The sequence below is a fragment of the Aquarana catesbeiana genome, linkage group LG06 (assembly GCF_042186555.1).
Source record: "Aquarana catesbeiana isolate 2022-GZ linkage group LG06, ASM4218655v1, whole genome shotgun sequence".
NCBI lineage: Eukaryota > Metazoa > Chordata > Amphibia > Anura > Ranidae > Aquarana > Aquarana catesbeiana.
Genome location: NC_133329.1, coordinates 59,754,137 through 59,775,514, shown reverse-complemented (window position 1 = coordinate 59,775,514; position 21,378 = coordinate 59,754,137). Strand labels below are relative to the sequence as shown.

Genomic DNA, 21,378 nt, shown 5'->3' with positions numbered 1-21,378 from the left:
GGTGCAAAGATGGTGAAAGTCACTGAGCGTCAGACACTTCTTGGATGCAAACGTATATGTGTCACCGGTGCAAAAAACTGTGTACCAAACAATAATATTTCCCTTAAAATTTGAGTTGCTGCATTCAAAATAGACCATTCGGTGAAAAGAATTATTATGTGTGTTGAGTGCCCTACTCTATTTGCAATACACCACTCTGTTTAGCATTGTGTACCCCCAAACATTTCTAAACACATAACATATACCTTAATTAATTAATATTAGATAATATTTCCATAGACATCAGTATATAGAACAACGTGCCACAAAATTCACAATGTTCCAACATACGGAAATAAAACCACATTCATGTGTATATAAATTTAAACATGTGAGTTTCACAAAAACAAAATAAAAACATTGAAAAATATCACAAAAGATTATCACAAAAAGTTATATAGTGTCCAAAAGTCCATGTGCAAAGTGCAATGTGCAATAAATTCAAAGGTCACTGTGCAGCCTTCCTTCAAGTTTACAACATTTGTTATCCGTGATTCATCGTGACATAATCACTACTTCCGTGACAAACCACCACCATATGGATTGGCCACTCACCAGATGTTTAATGAACAATGTACCTTCGGTTCATTAATAGGGATAACCACTCCACCTGGTTCATATATGTGCTGTCCCCAATGCGCTACATATAAGCCTTAGTTTTCCTCATAGAAAATATATGAACAAAGATCATTGCGCAATAAGTTTAAAAAGCTGTTTATTTTATTTTTATGTGCGATATGAACTTCGCCCGAACTCGGCTTGCGCACCGGTAACCACGCCACCTTCTACACCCATCCTTAACTGCTGGAACAGCTTAGTGCCGGCTCAAGGGCACTTTTAAATGTGAGTTTATATTCTTTTATTTGGCTAAAATAAACAGCTTTTTAAACTTATTGCGCAATGATCGTTGTTCATATATTTTTCTATGAGGAAAACTAAGGCTCATATGTAGCGCATTGGGGACAGCACATATATGAACCAGGTGGAGTGGTTATCCCTATTAATGAACCGAAGGCGCATTGTTCATTAAACATCTGGTGAGTGGGGGCGTGGTCAAGATGGCGCTGTGAGCGGTTGATTCCTTAGTGAGCTCCGCTACGCCGTCTCTAAAATCCGGATTCATCGGCTCTAATTTTGAAGTAATCACATAGCTGCTGTCTGGGGGGGACCCGGGGACTCCCTATCCATCAAAGACCGAGGAGATTTTTTTTTATTCCTGTCCCGATATCGGCTCCCGGCCTGCCGCGGGTGACTAGGCCGAAGCCGCGGCCTTTCCTGCCGGCCCGCGCGGCGAACCGGGAAGCCCCTGCCGTGGTCGGATCCACTCCCGGGCCTCATCGGGTGCCGCAGACACTGGATGGACGAGGGTGAGCTGATCCTCAATGATAGATACCCTGTAATCTGGCCCTGCTGCTTCTCCCATCCCCACGTTTTACTAGGCCGCGGCCTCTCCTGCGGCTCCGGCCCGTCGGTGTGGCTGGGGAATCGCCGGATCCTCCTAATCTGGTAGAGGAGACCCTGGGACAGCTGAGGAGGACTGCCTGATTGCAGGAACGGATCCTAGAGCGCCCACATCCCTCCCACCCAGGCTGTGCAGAGAGGTGGATGGGCTAAAAACCCTTGTTGGTCAGTGCAGGCCTGAATTACTCTACTTCTGCACCATCTACTTGCAGGTGAGGGGGGAGGACTATTGAAGGGGACACTCACTTTGCCCTACCTACTGCCTGAGTACTCCTCACTTTGCGGACAGGCTCCCACAGCTAACTGTCGATAATCGCCCAAATCTGGGCCACTGTTACCTGAATGAGGCGCAGGAACTCCAGCGCAAAATATACCAAAGGGGGTAAAAAGTTGACCTTCCCACCACAACTGGACTCCCCTCCGACGCTCAGCTGTCCCTCCCTGGAGGCCCTCCATACACGCAGCACCCAAAGGGCTCAGCAGATAATCACTATGGAGTCGGATGACTCTCAGCCCCTCTGGCTGGCAGATGTTATGGCAGCCATTGCTACCTGCCAATCCACGCTAACAACAAAGATTGAAGCAGTCCAGATAAAATCCGATCGCGAGTCACTGAGGCGGAGCAGAGACTGAGTACCACTGAAGATACCATTGCAGAACATGGAGCATCACTCCGTACGCTTCAAACCAAAGTAAAGGCCCTTGAATATAGAGCTGAGGATGCGGAGAATAGAAACCGACGTAATAATCTTCGTATTGTTGGATTACCGGAGGGGGCGGAGGGAAACAACCCTACCTCCTTTATAGAGGGCCTGCTTCGTGATCTTTTACCCGAGGCCCGCTGGTCACCTTACTTCACGGTGGAGAGGGCCCACCGCATCCTGCCTAAGCCGGGGCCTCCTGGATCCCCCCTCACACCTTCATCCTCCGTCTCCTTAATTTCAGAGATAGAGACGAAGTCCTCCGCGCCTCTAGAAATGTAGGGGAACTCAGATTCCAGAACACAAAGTTGATGATCTTCCTCGACTATTCTGTAGAGACCCAGAAGCTCAGGAAATCTTTTGACCAAGTCAAAGCGGCTCTACGATCACGCAGCATTCGCTACAGTGTACTCTTCCCTGCCCGCCTGAGAGTCCAGGACGGCGAGACAACTCGCTTCTTTACCACTCCGAGAGAGGCTTCTGCCTGGCTGGACTCGCTACCACAGATTCGCTGATGATCTTCCTGGTATGTGCTGTGTGACCCTCTTTTGTTGTTTACTCCCCATAGCCTGGGCCCAGGTCTCCGTTATCACACAAACTTCCACATGGATGACTTATTATGTTGCACAAGTTATGCCCAGTTCAATCCATGGTGTGTGCGGACTTGTGGGGAAATGATCCCTACCAGGGAAATTCTAAGATAGTGCCCCTGCCAAAGAACTTGGTCAGGAGATTGTTGAAATATAAACCTTCTTCTATATATGCTTGTTTCCTTGAGGAATGCTGGACTTCCGGTTTGGTATCTCCACCAAAAAGATGGATCGAATTCACTGTGGGGTCGCACTATGGCTACTTCCCTTCGTTTGACTTTTTTTTTTTTAAGTCCCCACAGCCTGCTGTATCACAAGCGGAGATCTCACATACATAAGACGCTTAAACTACTACTTCCCCCCCCATGTGAAGTCTCGGGGGGGGTGAGTTTGCCTCTTCCACGGACCCCCTTTACAGCCGGTGAGCTGTATAAGTTAGGGATTGAAACCTGCCTCAGTTCTGGGGGGTTGGGTGGGGTGGGGGGTGGGGTAAGTTCCCCTAATGGGGCTAATTTCATCTACTTTTGATTTTGGTATCCTTTATCTGTTGTTAATTTGGTTTTGTTTTTGTTTGATATTTGTACAAAAAAAATTGACCCATCAGCATTGCACTGTTTACAGATGTGTCCACTTCGGGGGACAGGGTCCGGTCCGGGAGCCGTGAATTCTATTGATCCTAATACTCTCCATATTCCTAGTGGTCATGTCCTCCCTTAACATCATCTCCTGGAACACCAGGGGACTGAACTCCCCGGTCAAGCGTTCCCTGGTGTGGCGTCACCCCCAGACCAGGGCATAAACATGCCACTCGGCCCCGCATAGGTCTTCGCAGGGGCTCAAGTCCTCCCACGGGTCACAGACATACAAATACTCCCTAGGGGAATTTTCGACCACGCACCCTTGTTGTTGTCATTGGACCTTTCCCTTGGCTCAGTAGAAAGGATATGGAGGCTCTCCAGATTTTGGATCTCAGACACTGCAGTAGACTCCCAATTTAGAACGGAAATGCTTGATTTTTGGGCTGTAAACGAGGGCTCGGCTGACCCTGTAGTTGTGTGGGATGCCTTTAAGGCCACGGTGAGGGGACATTACCAGACCGATGAGAGCGCAGAGCAGACTTGATTAGGGCTGAAAGGGAGGCGAGTAGTGCGGAGGTTCTTTTTGTTCGTACCCGAGACTCTGCGCACTATTCACATCTACAACTTCTGACGAAGGAGGTGGTTCATCTCCGTACTTCTCTTACCCAGAAGAAAATGCTGGCTCAATCCCAACGGATTTTTGAGCAGGGAGAGCGGTCAGGTCGCTTGCTGGCCTGGCTTTCCAGGGAACAGGCAGGCGGAATGAGCATCTCACACATTAGGGACTCCTCGGGACAGTTGATCCATACCCCGGAGGGGATCAACCGCTGTTTTGCAGAGTATTACGAATCCCTCTATGGGTCCAGGGTGGATTATAGAGGGGAGGATCTGGGGGCATACCTAGACCACATGGACATCCCGAACCTTACTGTAACATATCGTGACAAGCTTGATGCTCCAATCATGTCCTTAGAGATATTACAGGCTCTTAAGTCAATGCATACAGGGAAAACTCCGGGACCCGATGGTGTCACTGTGGAGTTTTATAAACAATATGCTGCGGAGCTAGTCGATAAACTTCAGGGCCTCTTCTCTGCATCGACGCACCTCGGAAAACTCCCGGACACTATGAGCGAAGCGATCATAGTGGTGATCCCCAAGCCGGGGAAAGACCCCACGTTGTGTTCCTCGTATCGCCCTATATCCCTCCTGAATGTGGATGCAAAAGTACTGGCAAAAGTGCTGGCCAACAGGCTTAACCTGGTAATTACTGCTCTCATCCACAGGGATCAAACGGGCTTTATGCCCGGGAGAGGAACTGACATTAATATCAGACGCCTCCATACGCTCGACGCGGAGAAGGCTTTCCAGTGGGGCTACCTATGGGAAGTGCTCTCGCGGTTCAGGTTTGGCCCGGGTTTCACGAAATGGCTCTGCATGTTATATCAGTGCCCCTCAGCAAGAATACGTACTAACGGAAGCCTCTCGGGAAAGTTCCAATTGTTTCGAGGTACGCGACAGGGGTGTCGCCTTTCCCCGGGTCTATTTGCTCTGGCGATGGAGCCCCTGGCTATATTATTGAGGGCCGACCCTGGGGTAAGGGGACTCCAGGTGGGTCCCATTGAAGAGAAGATATCACTATACGCGGACGATGCTCTGCTTTATTTAGCGGATGCGTCGTCCTCTTTGCAGACTGCACTCGAGCTGATTAACCGATTTGGTGGATACTCTGGGATTCGCATTAATTGGGATAAGTCAGTTCTTTTCCCACTCCATCCCTCGACCTCTAGAATACCTCACCCACAGCTTAAATGGGTAGATGACTTCAAATACCTGGGGATAAAAATTAGCGGTAAAGTCCAAGACTAAATTGATAACAATCTGCGACCACTCACGACACAACTTACGGCTAGGTGTACTGCTTGGCGTTCCCTTCCACTGACCCCGGTCGGCAGAGTAAATTTACTAAAAATTATTTACCTCCCGAAATATCTATATTTTTTCCGCAACACACCCCTACCCATCCCTAAGATTTTTTTTCGAAGGCTGGAGAGTCTGTTGATACACTTTGTCTGGGCTGGGAGACCACCCAGGGTGGCCAAGCAGATCTTATATCTCCCACTTTCGGGGGGGGGGGGGGACTGGCGCTACCGAATTTTCAAATCTACTACTGGACAGCTGTTTTGGTCACGATTCGGTGGTGGTTCTCCCAGCCCACGCAGAATCCGGCGGTTACTCTCGAGGCAGCCATCCTCGGTTCCTTTGCTGCTCTTAGCAATCTCCCGTTTCGCGGTCTTAGGGCCAGCTTGTCCATGACAACTCCGATGCGGACCACTGTGAGGGTATGGCAGGAGGCTAGGAAAATCTATAGGAAGCCCAACTACATCTCACCCCACATGCTCCTATGGGGTAACCCTCTACTCTCCCACTTTTACACTATTCCGGACCCCTCTCTCTGGGAAAAAAAGGGAATCCTCACATTAAAACATATAGTTAAAGATGGCAGGCTTATGACTTTCCAAGCCATGAGGCAATCCTTTGCTATCCCATCCTCCTTCCAATTTAGATACTGGCAGCTGAAGCACGCCTTTGAGGCTCAGTTCCCTGCCCCCCTCACTCTGGAACCGGACTCCATTGAAAGGCTCCTGACCTCCAGCGTGATGGGGAAGCCTCTCTCAACAATATACTTATACCTTACGGTGGAGTATGATGCGAAATTAACTAAAATCTGGGAAAAGTGGAGGGTTGATATTCCCTCTCTGGATAAGGAGGAGTGGAAGGAGTGTTTAATCTCCTACATTCCTTCCATGATCGCTGCAAGGGATAGGTTCATACAATTCAAGTTCCTACACAGAGCGGATTTCACCCCACAGAGATTGGCGCGCATATACCATCAAAGAGATCCCAACTGTCAGAGATGCAGACAAGAAGTGGGTACTTTCTGGCACATGGTCTGGTCTTGCTCCAAACTACGACCCTTTTGGTCAGCAGTGGCCTCCACACTGGGTAATGTTATAGGCTCAGACTTACCGGTTGATCCCCAAATACTACTGCTCAGTCATCTGGAGGATGTCAAGGGTGATAGGTATGATAAACTGTGTCTAACCTTCGCATTGTACTATGCTAGGCGGGAAATTCTACTGCGATGGAAACTGGTGGAGCCTCCTACCCTGGCCTCGTGGATAAGGTCGGTGAACAAGGTATTTCCCCTGTATAGACTGACGTACGCAGGCAATGCCCAGGGAAGTTTGACAAAATTTGGTCATCCTGGATAGACGCTTCTGGGGACCCTGAACCCCCTACCCCATAAGTAAGACATGAAACATAGGAGAGGACATCCTGTATATCAAGTCTAATCTTCTTATACCCGTTTCCCTTCATCCCCTTCCTTTTTTCTCCCTTTCCCTCTCCCCCCGCCTTCCTTCCTCTTCCCTCCCTTTCCCTCTCCCCCCCGCCTTCCTTCCTCTTACCTCCTCTTCCCTCCCCACCCCCTTCTTCTCTCCCCGCCTACCCCCCCCCCCCTCCCCGTCGCCCCTACTAGGCTTGATTGAATACTGGGTTATATACTTCATATTATCCAAGAATTTTGAGATTACATGACCCATGAAAGCTATGGTTAAGTGAAAACTCTATTGTGTACACATCTGGAACAACTGATAATCAGTAGTTATTGTTTTAGGGTAATTCCCACTGTTATTATTCTTACCATAATGACTGTACTAAGTTCTTGTACTGTAATGCTGATTTGTTTAATAAAAATTTTTCTGTGAAAAAAAACACATCTGGTGAGTGGCCAATCCATATGGTGGTGGTTTGTCACGGAAGTGGTGATTATGTCACGATGAATCACGGATAACAAATGTTGTAAACTTGAAGGAAGGCTGCACAGTAACCTTTGAATTTATTGCACATTGCACTTTGCACATGGACTTTTAGACACTATATAACTTTTTGTGATAATCTTTTGTGATATTTTTCAATATTTTTATTTTGTTTTTGTGAAACTCACATGTTTAAATTTATATACACATGAATGTGGGTTTTTTTCCGTATGTTGGAACATTGTGAATTTTGTGGCACGTTGTTCTATATACTGATGTCTTTGGAAATATTATCTATTATTAATTAATTAATTAAGGTATATGTTATGTGTTTAGAAATGTTTGGGGGTACACAATGCTAAACAGAGTGGTGTATTGCAAATAGAGTAGCGCACTCAACACACATATTAATACTTCTTGGATGTAAAAGAGGTTTTATTTCTTTTGACAGTCCTTTTTTGTATTTTTGAGGGAATGAGGGTTAGGGCCAGGACACCCCTAATGCCCTGTACACACGACCGGACTTACCAGCAGACTAGGTCCGACGCCGGTCTTCCCGACGGACTTTCGGCGGACTTCCGATGGACTTTCCAAACGAACGGACTCGCGCACGCACAACCGGACTTCGGAGGTCTCTTCCGACTTCTCCAACTTATATAGGCATGGGGTGTGGTCACCGGGTGATGTCACTCGGTGACCCCGCCTATTATGACGTCACAGTCCCAGCATGCCCCGGGACTGTGCCGTCATAAGGGGCGGGGTCACCGGGTGACATCACCCGATGACCACGCCCCATGCCTATATAAGTCGTTGCTCACCATGAACACAGCATTACAGCGGGAGAGAGTGTCGTGTCAACATCGGAAGAAGAGAACAGGGAAGAAGACGATGGAGAAGACCGGGCCTCCGCTAGCAAGAGAGCAGCAAAAGAGCAGAAGATAGCGGAGGAGCCTGGCAGAAGAACCGGAGAGCGGAAGAAGAACCGGAGAGTGGAGAAGAGGCCAGAGAGCGGGAGAAGAAACGGACACCGGGAGAAGAGGCCGGAGAGAGCGGAGAAGTCGGAAGAGACCCCCGAAGTCGGAAGAAGACCCCCGGAGCTGCCTAATAAATTACTTTAAAAACCTGTCTAGTGTGTTTTTTTATTGACACTTTTTTCCCCAGGTGAATGGGTAGGGGTACGATGTACCCCATACTCATTCACATAGGGTGGGGGGCTGGGATCTGGGGGCCCCCTTATTAAAGGGGGCTCCAGATTCCGATAAACCCCCCGCCCGAAGACCCTGACAACCAACAGCCAGGGTTGTCGGGAAGAGGCCCTTGTCCTCATCAACATGGGGACAAGGTGCTTTGGGGTGGAGTGGAGGCGCAAGGCGCCCCCCTTCCCCAAAGCACCCACCCCCCCATGTTGAGGGCATGGGACCTGGTACAGTTCAGGAGGGGGGGAGGCGCTCGCTCATCCCCACCCCCTTTCCTGAGCGGCCGGGCTACGTGCTCGGATAAGGGTCTGGTATGGATTTTGGGGGGACCCCCATGCCATTTTTTCGGCATAGGGGGTTCCCCTTAAAATCCATACCAGACCTAAGGGACATTTCTTCCTCTTTCTCGTGCTCGCTGCAATAGGAAAATGTGTTTTTCCTATTGCAGCAAGCGCGAGGTGTATAGTACCCTGTCGCCGAGAACCAGCGCGATAGGATCATGCTGGAAACATTCTCACGCGCAGGTGCTGTAGCTGCCCTTGCGTCGTATTTGGTCCTTCGGACCAGCATACAGACGAACGGGCTTCCCAATAGGAACTGGTTCCGGCGGAGTTTCAAATCTAAAGTCAGTCAGATTTTCGACCAAAAAAGTCCATCGGAAGTCCCATGAAGCCCACACATGGTCGGATTGTCCAACGTATTCGTTCCGGCGGACAAGTTTATTTGAAAAGTCCCCCCGTGTGTACAGGGCATAAGTAGTTATAGATCCAGTTGGCAGACTCCGAGACTTCAATAGAAGGACGGCCATACAGGGAAAGGCCCCAGCAAGGTGCCACATCTGCACATGCAGGAATGCTGTCTCCTATGGCAACAGTCCTTTAACAGTTGCTAACTCAAACGTAACAGTTCTTTCAGCTCCACTACAACTGCCTCTTGTAGTTCTTAAACACTGGGCTCCCGGTCTCTCACTAGACCCTCTGATTCACTGACTCTGAATCCCTTGAGCTCCTCAAGGCTTTTGCGGTGGTATCTCCCTCAAGCGGGTCCCTAGCTTCGCACTCCAGATACTTCTCAAGCTTCACCCCTGCTAACCGGTAAGATCCCTGGCTTGACTCACAAGGCTGCCCTGCAAGCGTCTCCTCCATGGGTTGGGTCCCTGACTTGATCATCGCCTGAAGTTTCCCGTTTCTCCACCGTGCCCGTTCGGTGAGAATATGGTTCCGGTGCTTTTTCAGTTACTCACTGTGGTCCGGTTGGTCCCTTTGTGGCGACAGCTTCCCTTCTACCTCGGACCACTGAAAGGGTCTCCGGCCGACAGAACCGTCACTTTTCGTTGGACTGCAAGCCACAATCCCAGCCTGTGCTGCCCTCTTATTTCTGGATAGGACTGTGTGATAGGGCACCCAGATGGCTGTCTGGGTGGACGTGTGTCGGATAGGCCCAATCTCCGGCCTAGCAGCTCTGGCCTAACCGACACACATCCACCCAGACAGCCATCCAGGTGGCACAGAAGACCGATCACTTAAACTCACCCGAATATATAGGTTCTCCCAGCAGGCCAAGGGATCTAAGAAAACCCCTGGCTGAGATACCCTATATACCCATAACCTGACCTTGGGTTGCCCTTCTCATATCTAGTACCACCAAGTTCCCGGCCACCTAGTGGTAGAAGAGAAAAGTGCAACAAGGCCAAACTTAGGGAGAAATCAATAGATCTCTATCAATCGACCAAGATGACTACTCTTGGCAAGTAAATTTGTGAGGAGCTCCCTGACTAAACCCCAGGGTGCTACATAAACAAGGCAGACCGCTGTTCTGTCAGAAGGGAAGGCACTGATCCTGTGTTTCTGCTAAGCAGGAACATGGATCTTTGCCTTCCCCTAGTCAAAGCACCTCCCTCACAGTGAGTAAGCACAACCTAGGCACACATTTAACCCCTTCACCTCCGATGTTTAACCCCTTCCCAGCCAGTGTCATTAGTACAGTGACAATGCATATTTTTAGCACTGATTACTGTATTAGTACCACTGGTCCCCAAAAAAGTGTCAAATGTCAGTTAAGTGTGTGATTTGTCTGCCGCAATAACGCAGTCCCGCTATAAGTCGCTGATTGCCGCAATAGCTAGTTAAAAAAAATATATATATCCCATAGTTTGTAGACACTATAACTTTTGCGCAAACCAATCAATATACATTTATTGGGATTTTTTTTACCAAAAATATGTATCAGAATACATATTGACCTAAATTTATGAAGAAATTTAGATTTTTTTTACATTTATTTATTGAATATGTTTTATAGCAGAAAGTAAAAAAATATTGTTTTTTTTTTTTTTTTTAATTGTTGGTTGTTTTTGTTTATAGCGCAAAAAATAAAAAATGCAGATGTGATCAAATACCACCAAAAGAAAGCCCTATTTGTGGGAAAATTTTTTTTTACTTGTGTACAGCATCGCGCGACCGCGATTGTCAGTTAAAGTAACGCAGTGTCGTATCGCAAAAAATGGCCTGGTCATGAAGGGGGGGGGTAAACCTTGCAGAGCTGAAGTGGTTAAAGTGGAGTTCCACCCGTTTTTTTCACTTATTAGAAGTCAGCAGCTACAAAAAGTGTAGCTGCTGGCTTTTAATAAACAGACACTCACCTGTCCCAGGATCCAGCGAAGCGGGCGCCCGGAGCCTCGCTCCTCTCCTCCTCCTCTCCGCGCTGCCGTTATAGCAACTGTGGGCACCCGGCCGTGACAGCTTACGGCTTCACGGCTGGGCACACACTGCGCATGCGTGAGTCACGCTGTGCTCTGCTATTGGCCAGGCAATCTTCTGGGACCTGTGAAGTGTCCCAGAAGATTGCTGGCAGGTAGGGGCCGCCTAGGGCAAGAGGAGGAGTCGGCTAGGCAGCAGAGAAGAGGAAGGAGGAAGTGGGACAGGAAGTCCCACCAAATAAAAGGTACCCACTCCCCCCCCCCAAAAAAAATTTATTTTTCCACTTTTGGGTGGAACTCCGCTTTAAAGGAGGCTGATCAAACAGAACCTGTTCACTGTATACACTGCACACATATGCCAAAATGTCATCAAAAGTCATCAGTGCCAGCCTCACAGACACACATAAACCTCAGGACCAATGAATATTTTTTTTTAAATGATAACTCTTCCGTTATATATACTTTTCTGCACACTTTGAGCCTACCTCAACGAAGAACTTCATAAACCAGTAGCTGTTGAAATGTTGAATCCTTTGGTGTTGTACCGTATAACATCAAGTATAAAGTGCAAGGGTCAGAAGTAAGCAGCACGCTACAAAGATTGCAGCAGTCAGGGCGTGGGAGGAGGGCGGGGGAACAGCAAGAAAGAACAAGGGAGAGAGAGCAAGGAAGTGAGAAGGGGAGAGGGAGAACGAGAGAGGGAGAGAAAGTAATAACGGGTAGGAGAAAGAACAAAAGACCATAGAGTAGTATGCTAAAACCACATGATTTATTAAAAGTAGATGTATTCACAAAAGTTAGAGTAACACAGGCAATACACACCGTGCCAGGGATCAACAGCCGGTGTACAACACAATATTCCCCTTGGCCTCACCTTTCTCTGTGCTGCTCATCTCTTATTATTTGGCAATCATTACTGTTTTGTAAGGCAGCTGGCACATTTGTCTGTGAGATGGTTTGGGATTTTGTACACGTGGACTTTCATCATTTTCAAGATTTCACATTTGGACTTTTACAGTGCTTTGAAAAAGTATTCATACCCCTTGAAATTTTCCTCATTTTGTCATGTTACAACCAAAAACGTAAATGTATTTTATTGGGATTTTATGTGAGATAGACCAACACAAAGTGGTACATAATTGTGAAGTGGAAGGAAAATGATAAACGGTTTTCAATTTTTTTTTTTTACAAATAAATATGTGAAAAGTGTGGGGGGCATTTGTATAGTGCCACCCTGAGTCAATACTTTGTAGAACCTCCTTTCACTGCAATTAGAGCTGCAAGTCTTTTTGGGGATGTCTCTACTAGCTTTGCACATCTAGAGAGGGACATTTCTGCCCATTCTTCTTTGCAAAATATCTCAAGTTCTGTCAGATTGGATGGAGAGCATCTGTGAACAGCAATTTTCAAGTTTTGCCACAGATTCTCAATTGGATTTAGGTCTGGGCCATTCTAACACATGAATATGCTTTGATCTAAGCCATTCCATTTGTCATGGTTGATCTCAGCCCTTCCTTCTTTAAGCTGGCTGCTCAACTGTTGGCTAATTGCCAGCCCCTATCTCTCCACAGTGACTCGCCTGTTGATGATATCCTGCTCGTCAGTCCTGCCTACTTAAGCCGTCCAGCCCAGATGATCTCTGCCTTCGCCTTGGTCACATCTCTAGAGACGCTCTCCTGTGTTCCTGTTAAAGACTTGCTTGGCTGACATTCCTTCTGGCTCCAGATCCTGCTTGCTGTTCTACTACACTCATCTCTGGCTCCCTGACATTTTGACTTGTCTGACTATCCGTTCCGGTTCCTGAACTCTGGCTATGTTTTGACTACGTTTACTCTGTTTACCTTTTTTTATTATTATTAAACAATGTGTAATTTAACTGTACTTCTGTCTCAGTCTAATTCCTGGTTTCTGACACCATTGTAGCTCTGGCTGTATGTTTAGGGTCGTTGTCCTGCTGGAAGGTGAACCTCCCCCCAGTCTCAAGTCTTTTGCAGACTCTAACAGGTGTTCTTCTAGGATTTCCCTGTATTTGGCTCCATCCATCTTCCCATCAACTCTGACCAGCTTCCCTGTCCCTGCTGAAGAAAAACCCCCACAACATGATGCTGCCACCACCATGTTTCACGGTGGGGATGGTGTGTTCAGGGTGATGTGCAGTGTTAGTCTTCTGCCACACATAGCGTTTTGCTTTATTTATACTGACATTAAATTACACACAGGAGTACTCTATTTACTAATTAGGTAATTAGGCAATGGGTTCCACTAGATTTTAGTTAAGGGTATCACAGTAAAGGGGGCTGAATACAAATGCATGCAACACTTTTCATATATTATTTGTAAAAAACTTTTGAAAACCATTTATCATTTTCCTTCCACTTTACAATTATGCGCCACTTTGTGTTAGTCTATCACACAAAATCCCAATAAAATAAATTTACGTTTTTGGTTGTAACATGACAAACTGTGGAAAATTTCAAGGGGTATGAATACTTTTTCAAGGCACAGTATATAATTTTCTTTGAAGTTTACTTCTTTGTTATGCACAAGTGAATTATATGTTAGGGGGCTGCTATTTTACCATTTATTTGATGCACATTGTTTATTATGGTTTAAAATGAGTCAACCTATTTTTTTTTACACATTTTAGTATTGATTACTACAGAGATATTGGTTTTGCACACCTTTTAGAGTAGTTATTTTTGTAATTGCTTTGTGTCCGGAATATAGGTTGGTGCATTATCTCTTTTTGCACTAAGCGCAATTTTCTCTGCGTTTATATTGGATATAGATGCCTGTTTGGTGCTTATCTGGCAGCATACATTTGTGGTGAGTGCACAGTTTATCCATTTGGTGAAAGGAGATACAGTTTTTTGGTGATAATATCTCATTGCGGTGGTGGATGCGGACTATTTTCTTTTGAGATCTTTGGATGAACATATTTCTTGAAGTGGGACTTTTATCACTTTATTTTTATTATGTATGTACTTTATATGATTTGCTGCAATTTTATTTGTAATATTGTGTTAATTTATGGTTTTTATATCTGCCTGGAGTTCCGCTTTAAAGATATAAAATAGTAAGAAATGGTGGATGGTTTCTTCCCCTGTCATCACTATACAGTATATGGATGCAAAAATATGTGATAGATGGTCCTTTAAATTTACAGTTCCATGCGGAATCGCAGCCTACTGCTTGCCATTCTTTTTTTATATTCCTCATCGAATAGGATGTTCTGGGACACCAAGAAATGATTCTTCCAGTCGCTGACCTGACCTATATGAAGGGCAAAAAGGCTTATTTAGTAAAATGGCGCAAATGGCAAAGGTACGCAGTAAGACAAAAAACATTTTCTTTTGATTGTTTTTTTTATAGAGTAAGGATAATTGAAAGTTCCTCTGAAGTTTTTTTTCCTGCTGTCTGTGTCCTATTAGGAAGACTTCCCTTGACTTCCTGTACCAGAGCCATAAAAGGAAGTGAGTGACTGTCACTGAAATAGATGGCCCTACTATCCCCCCACCTTGTGTACTGGTGACAACCATAAAATGATTGATGTCCTATCACCTTCCATAGCAGTGACAATGGTCACCAAGACTAATAGAGAGGGTGAATCTCCCCAGGCGGGGATACAGATAGAGATAAAACCTCTGGGGGTCTCTTGGCACCACAGGCCAACATAAGATATAGTACCAATACATAATATTGTCTATCCAAGCCTCTTTACCAGCTTTTCTCAAGCACCATTCTTCCAGAGGTTCCTAGGGGTTCCTTGAGCATGGGGCAATTTCTGCATCTCAGATAAGTTTCTACTGACACCACTGGTTTTTTTTTTATCTATCTGTAAGAGGGGGATTCTTCCCACTGATCACAAATGTAAGGAGCATTCTTCCAACTGACCACCAATGTAAGGGACATTCTTCCCACTAATCACAAATGTAAGGCGCATTCTTCCCACTGACCACCATTGTAAGGAGCATTCTTTCTACTGATCAAAAATGTAAGGAGCATTCTGCGCACAGATCACCAATGTAAGGAGCATTCTTCCCACTGGCCATCCCACTAATCTACAGTGAGCTGTAGATATAGTAATAATAAAAACATTAACAGAGGTCCCCTAAAACCGAAAATTTGTTTCAAGGGTTCCTCATTGTTAAAAAAGGTTGAGAAAGTGTACAGTATACAAAAAGTTGGTTGGCGACCCCCTTTCATGAAGATCTAGAAAGAAATGCCTTGTGTCCCCATATCAAATAAACCTCCAAGGGATTAGTAAGGTACCTTTCCTCATGAAGGATGAAACAGTCTGGTCAAACACTGAAGTTGGGAGGACAGTGAAATTCGCCATAGGGTTCTTCTTCATCACCTTGAATGAGGTGTGTTGTACGATTTTCTGCAGAACCTCCTCAGGAAGATCCTTCTCCAAGAAGGTCATGACCTTTTGGATCTCCCTTTGTGGGTCCTGCCCAAAATGAACAATATTGGTTTTAAAAAAAGATCAAAAACACACTAGACATGAACACTCCATTTGGACATCCGTAGCTCACCTCTATCATGTCTTCATAGAAGATATACAGGATCTGATGTCTATCTTTGGCTTTCCACCAACCGATGACATGGTCAAACCAGCTTCCCCAAGACACTAAGAGCAGAGAGAACATGGTCACAACATTATGAAATACATTCCTTTCCACTTGAGTTTTGACCAGTAAAGTCCTGTATAATAACAGAACATAGTGTGAGAAGTTATGGCAAACTTAGCAGAAGATAGACTCAGGTTCTGCTTAGTGATCCAAAATCACTTCACATAGACCATGATCTAGGGATTTCTCAGGACCGCTTGCAATGAGACCAAGGTTTGAGTATACCTATTTAATGTTTTATTTGTTTTATTCAAAAATTCAGCGGAACTATTCATACCAATCCATTCTAATGTTTTCATCACAGATAAAAAGTGTATCTAAACCTCTTTTGCTTTACGTCTTTTAGGGTTCTTTGCATGAGAAGCAAGGAAGCAAAAACCTGTAGTATATATTAATTTGCTTTACTGCACAAAAAATCCGTTCATACAAACTACGTAAAATTTTAGGAAACAATAGAAGACATACAAATTATTACAAATTATGCATATAATATTCACAAGCTATAATTCCCAGCAAATTAGCATGTTTAATGTTTGCAAGAGGGATACACTAAAAGTTTGGGTTGTAAATTTTGTGTCATCCCCAGGTAAGGTTCCTATTTTCAGTTTCTTTATGATGGAGTAATTTTCCAGGATCTTCCAGACTGCTCATTACTTCTTGGAGTCCTGCAAAGCTTCTCAGGGTCCTGCCAAGCTTCCACCAGATCTCAGCACATGGATTTTTCTAGTCCCCTGTACCCCCCCCCCCCCACACACACACTTCCTGTAGGATCATTTCCCGTCCTGAGCCTCATTAACTATTCCAACAGGTTTGTTAGCATATCAATAGGGGAATCTTGGCTTCTAAACCTGTGGTCTGCAAACTGCGGCCTGGGGGCCAGACATGGCCCTTTGCTTGCCTCCATCTGGCCCTGGGACACTATTCCTCCAACTGACACCAATGATGAGGCACCATTCCTCCCACTGACACCATCAATGGGGCACTATTCCCCCCACTGACATCATCGATGTGGCACAAATTCCTCCTGCGAAGAGAAATGATGGGGCACTTTTCCTGCCACTGACACTATTCCTCCCATTGATATCAACCATGGGGCTTTATTCCTCCTGCTAAACCAACGATGGCCAGTGTTTACTCTCACTGATTCTGGGACATTTTATAATCACACTGGCCACAGTCCAGCCCCCCTAAAATCTGAAGGAGAGTAAACTGATCCTTTGTTTATACAGTTTGGAGACCCCTGTTCTAAACAATACATGGTCATCTAGGTTTCTGGTAGGATCAACATTTTCTTTTCCTTTTTGCACTTATTGAACCGTTATAACAAAATGTTTTCAATGGTAAATTTAAGAGATCAAAAGGGAGAAAATAGGAGAAGGTCATTGTTGTGGTTTTCATATATCTTACTAGTTAGTATGTATTGGGAGGGAAACTCACAGCTAAAGACCTGGTGTGAATTGAAAGCAGGATCTTAACGTTATAAGACCCAAAGATTAACTGTGGAGCAATAGTTCTGCTCAGATTCTATGGCGTGCTCACCTTTTCCATACAGGAACAAACTAAAGAAATGTTCCCAGGGCCCAGGGTCTGGCATTGTTTGGTCCATCTTGTGGAAGTAATAATAAGAGACCATACAGTCCTTAGGATTCCTGGCCACGTAGACAATCTGACGGAGCAGAATGCATCATTGTTATTGACGCTACACAATAGCAACCTAGACTTCCTATAAAACATTTAATTCTCTTATTTTGTTACTGGATTTAAGGACATCTTTGCTGTGTGCATATGACATTCTATTTAATTGGTGGATAATAGGGCCACTTTAAAAAAGGAGTGCTGTTCTGTACTGCAGTTCACCGGCAATCTCTCACCTTTGTGTTCTTCTCCCAAAAAGATGGCGGCACAAGGTGAACTGGCAAATGTATTTTAAGCAGACGAGGAGATGGCATGGCATTCGCAAACTCTAATGCTGAATAAAACATGGAAACACAGTGTTTGGTGATTTTGAGGGAAAACACCAGGATGATCACACACAGCACCAACATTTTTATCAGAAGCCCCCTTTAATAGCAGAGGGGACCTTGGATACCCACCCCCTATGAGTGAATAAGGAGCACATAGTACCCCTACTCATTCACAAAAAAAAGATATAACCCAGAATATAGACACCCAAACGTTTGACAAGCCCTTTATTAAAAAATAAAAATCCCCCCAAAAAGTCCCTCATTGTAAATCCATCATCAATCATGATGCCCACCAGCTCCCCAAAAAAGAACCTGACCAAAGCCCACCCACTCAGTACCTGCATATATATTCATACTGCCAGCGAGATCATGTTAATGTGATTTAAAGTGTTAGTTTAAAGAAAAACTGTAAAAAGGTGACCTAACACCCTGCTTTCATGCTGTACTTACCTCTGGCGATCCTGAGCTGTCAGGGCTCCTGCAGCTGCTCCACCAGTCTATGGATTTAAAATCACCAGCTCTCTCTCTTCTCTGTTCTGCACTGCCAGGACAGACCAGATGGATTGCGATTGATCAGCACCGTCACATGGACGCCCCTGACCAATTAAAATCCTTCTGGTCTGTGCTGGCAGCAGACCAGTTTTTCTGTAAAGGCGAAGGTTTAATTAGTGTAGAACTGTATTGTCTTCAATTAGATTTTAGTGGTTGGTTACCATAGAATTAAGGTTTGCCACTTTATATTTGCATCAAAGATGTTTTAGTGGTTTTTTTCTCACTTACATGTCTTCGCCATCTCAAGAAATGGCACTTTGATGAAACATGGTGCTCGCATGCTCTTCTCTACGTCCCCATCCTGAAGGATCAAGTCCATGATCTCCTGCATCCAGGTCGTACCTGACAGCAACACAACGCCATTATAAAACCGGATTTCTAGGACAACCCCCCGGCTGGGGTAGGGAGATTCCCCTCTGGAAATGTGTATCATTGATTTTACACACAGAACCTCTTCAGAATAAAAAAATAAAATAAACATCTTTTTTTCTTTGGACCATCAAATTCAGGTTTTTACTGGCAAATTTGAATTAAGTAATTTTTACTTAATTTGCTTTATAATTTTTTTTACTCGCAGATCCTAATTTATGGACATCGAAGATAATAAATCTGAAGGATGCTGCCTTTGCAGCAATTGTCTCTAAAATTATTCTAAATCATAGGAAGTTAGACTTTTTAGGAGTAATTGGAGTGATTTGGGAGAAACTGCTCTAGCTGCAAAATATCCAATTTTGCCTTTGTGAATTTTTTTGGGAAAATTTGCCTTGGAAAAAATATTCCCATATATATAAAATCCTCCCATGCTGTTTCAGATTAAGTGTAATTTTTTTTGGATGTTAGTGTAATTTGATATTCTTTCACAGAAATTTAAAGTGACAGTACACAAAAATGAGCATTGACTCTTCCCCTCTCCTTCCACATGACTCCCCCCATTGTTTTAGTGGGAGACAGAGTGCCTGAAAGGAGCCAACTGCTGCTGTCTTTATTTAGAAACCCAACAAAGCAAAAAAAGAAAAAAATAATATGTAAAACATCAGTTAAAAAAATATCAACTTTAAGGGTAGCTCCACTTTTGCGTAAAAAATATAGCAAATAAAAAAAAATAGCATATACAATTGCTATACAACCCACAATAGTAATTTAATGGTAATAAAATTAACTTTTCCTTTTCAATCTGCAGCTGCTGTAATTTTGTGTAAAACTCAATAGGATATGGCAACCTGGGGATTCTGTACAGGTATACAGAACACCCCTAGAAATGTAATATGCTGCTTGCGTGATTGAATCACTGATTTTGTCTGCAATAAGATATGTCAAATTTTAGACATCCCCCCTTCAATGTAAATTTCAATTATGGTGAGATACTCTGCAAGGGTTAAATACTTCTAAAGGGATGCGGACACGGCAACTTTTCTCACCAGAACAGAGCGCCAGGTGGTGAACCGACTCTCCGATTCAGAATCCGTCTGCAAAGGACATTGTGAAACAAACTGCTATTTCTTCAGAGCAGAAAAAGGTAGGAAAGTTTGTTAAAGTCCCTGCAATGTACAATGATCACCCAAAGGAGTCTGATGTTTTCTCAACAAAAGTGTAGATATGCTTTAAAAATTAAACTTAGTTGATTACCCTTTAAGTTTTAAGGTGTTACCTCAGGACCCCGTGGTTCATAATCATACCCCTGGATTATTTATTCTGCTAAAAAGCTAAGCCATTTCTCACCTGATTTGGGGTACGATGCCACCACCATGTCACCATCACGAGCCTGGAAACTGTGTATCGCTTCCCACTCTTTGCATATGTCTTGTAGCATGGGGACGCCTTCGATTTCACCCATCTTGGGTGAGAAGGCAGCCATTTCCTGGACAATTTTCTCAACAATTTTTGGATCCATCCTCAAGATAAAAGAAACAATCGCCATACTTAAAATGTTTGAAGAAGTCCATATACAGCAGTCTTTATAGATTGCATAGTAACTAGAAGCTACACTGTCATCTTGTGTCAACTAAAGTAACTGCATATTTCTAATATTTTCAAGGGGCATTTTAAAAAATAACCTGTCCAAAAACAGCATAGCATAGAGCAGCAAAGCCAGTCCCAACTGTCCCTGATTTGGAGGGACTGTCCCTGTTCCTCTTTCCCCTCAATTTGTCCCTCATTTTGGTCTGATCTATATAGTTGTATATAAAATGCACTTTTCATCTTTCAAAAAGTTTTTCCCAGTGCTAAACCTTTCATTCAATTTCTTAATTGCTTTATTTGTACATTTTAAAAGCCAATATAAAGGAATAGTAGTGGTAAAAATCCCTTCTGGATTTAAGTATCCTTTTTTTTTGGTTAATTCTCCTTTAAGGGGGTTGGCAGGGGGCGTGTCCTATGCCTACATACATTTGTTAGAAGATGTTCCTCATTCCCATCTCAAAATGTTGGGAGGTATGGAGTAGCCTTCCTCAACCAGGGTGCCTAGGATCCCAAGGGTTCCTCCAGACATTACTAGGGTTCCTTAAGCAATCAGAAATGTATCAAGTTTATATAAGTAACCACAGACAAGGAGGGTATTCCAAGTCCCCACAACCGCAATATTGTGAAAATTTTGGCCAATATGTATTCTGCTGCATATCCCAATATCCCAATAAGCCTATATTGATTGGTTTGCGCAAAAGTTATTGCATCTTTACTCCACTCCACAACTAGCAGACTTACTACCATTGAGCATGGATGGCGTTCCGACATACCTGAGTTGACGGAGGATGTCTGGAGGGAGGTATCCTCTGTCGTCTCCTCAAGGGACAAGGTGATCCAGACCAAATTACTATATAGATCCTATTTCACACCATGCCTATTATATAGATTGCAGAGATTGCCTTCTCCCTTGTGCTCTCGATGCGGAATAGCTGATGGTACATTCTTTCACTTACTGTCGAATGCGCTCCAATAAGGAAGTTCTGGTCAGAAGTCACGGGCTTTATCAGCTCTGTAGCTAAGATGCCTAGCATTTGCAATCCTCTTAGATGTCTGCTGGGATAAATTGACGATGAAGATTTATCCAAAAATGTACAATCCTTTATACGTATAGTGATGTTTTACGCAAAAAAACGATAACCATGCACTGGAAATCCCAATCCTTACCCACTAGGGATGAGCTTT

The 21,378-nt window shown here is 44.5% G+C and overlaps 2 protein-coding genes across 2 annotated transcripts in view; both read right to left on the bottom strand.

Moving 5' to 3' along the window:
- The window catches only part of LOC141148510 (sulfotransferase 1C1-like), a 47,425-nt gene extending 35,702 nt beyond the window's left edge, over positions 1-11,723 (bottom strand). Inside the window, exon 1 of the mRNA XM_073636037.1 lies at positions 11,570-11,723. The gene's annotated coding sequence lies outside the window, so the exon portion shown is untranslated. The remainder of the gene's footprint in view (positions 1-11,569) is intronic.
- Positions 11,724-14,135: 2,412 nt separating this feature from the next.
- On the bottom strand, positions 14,136-20,125 carry LOC141147604 (sulfotransferase 1C3-like). The gene is made up of 7 exons (XM_073634836.1): positions 19,954-20,125; positions 18,463-18,576; positions 17,590-17,687; positions 17,258-17,384; positions 15,623-15,717; positions 15,357-15,537; positions 14,136-14,357 (listed from the first exon to the last, which is right to left on the bottom strand). Exons 1-7 carry the CDS (start codon positions 20,123-20,125, stop codon positions 14,245-14,247), a joined length of 900 nt encoding a protein of 299 aa, XP_073490937.1. The 3' UTR covers positions 14,136-14,244.
- Positions 20,126-21,378: the final 1,253 nt, after the last annotated feature.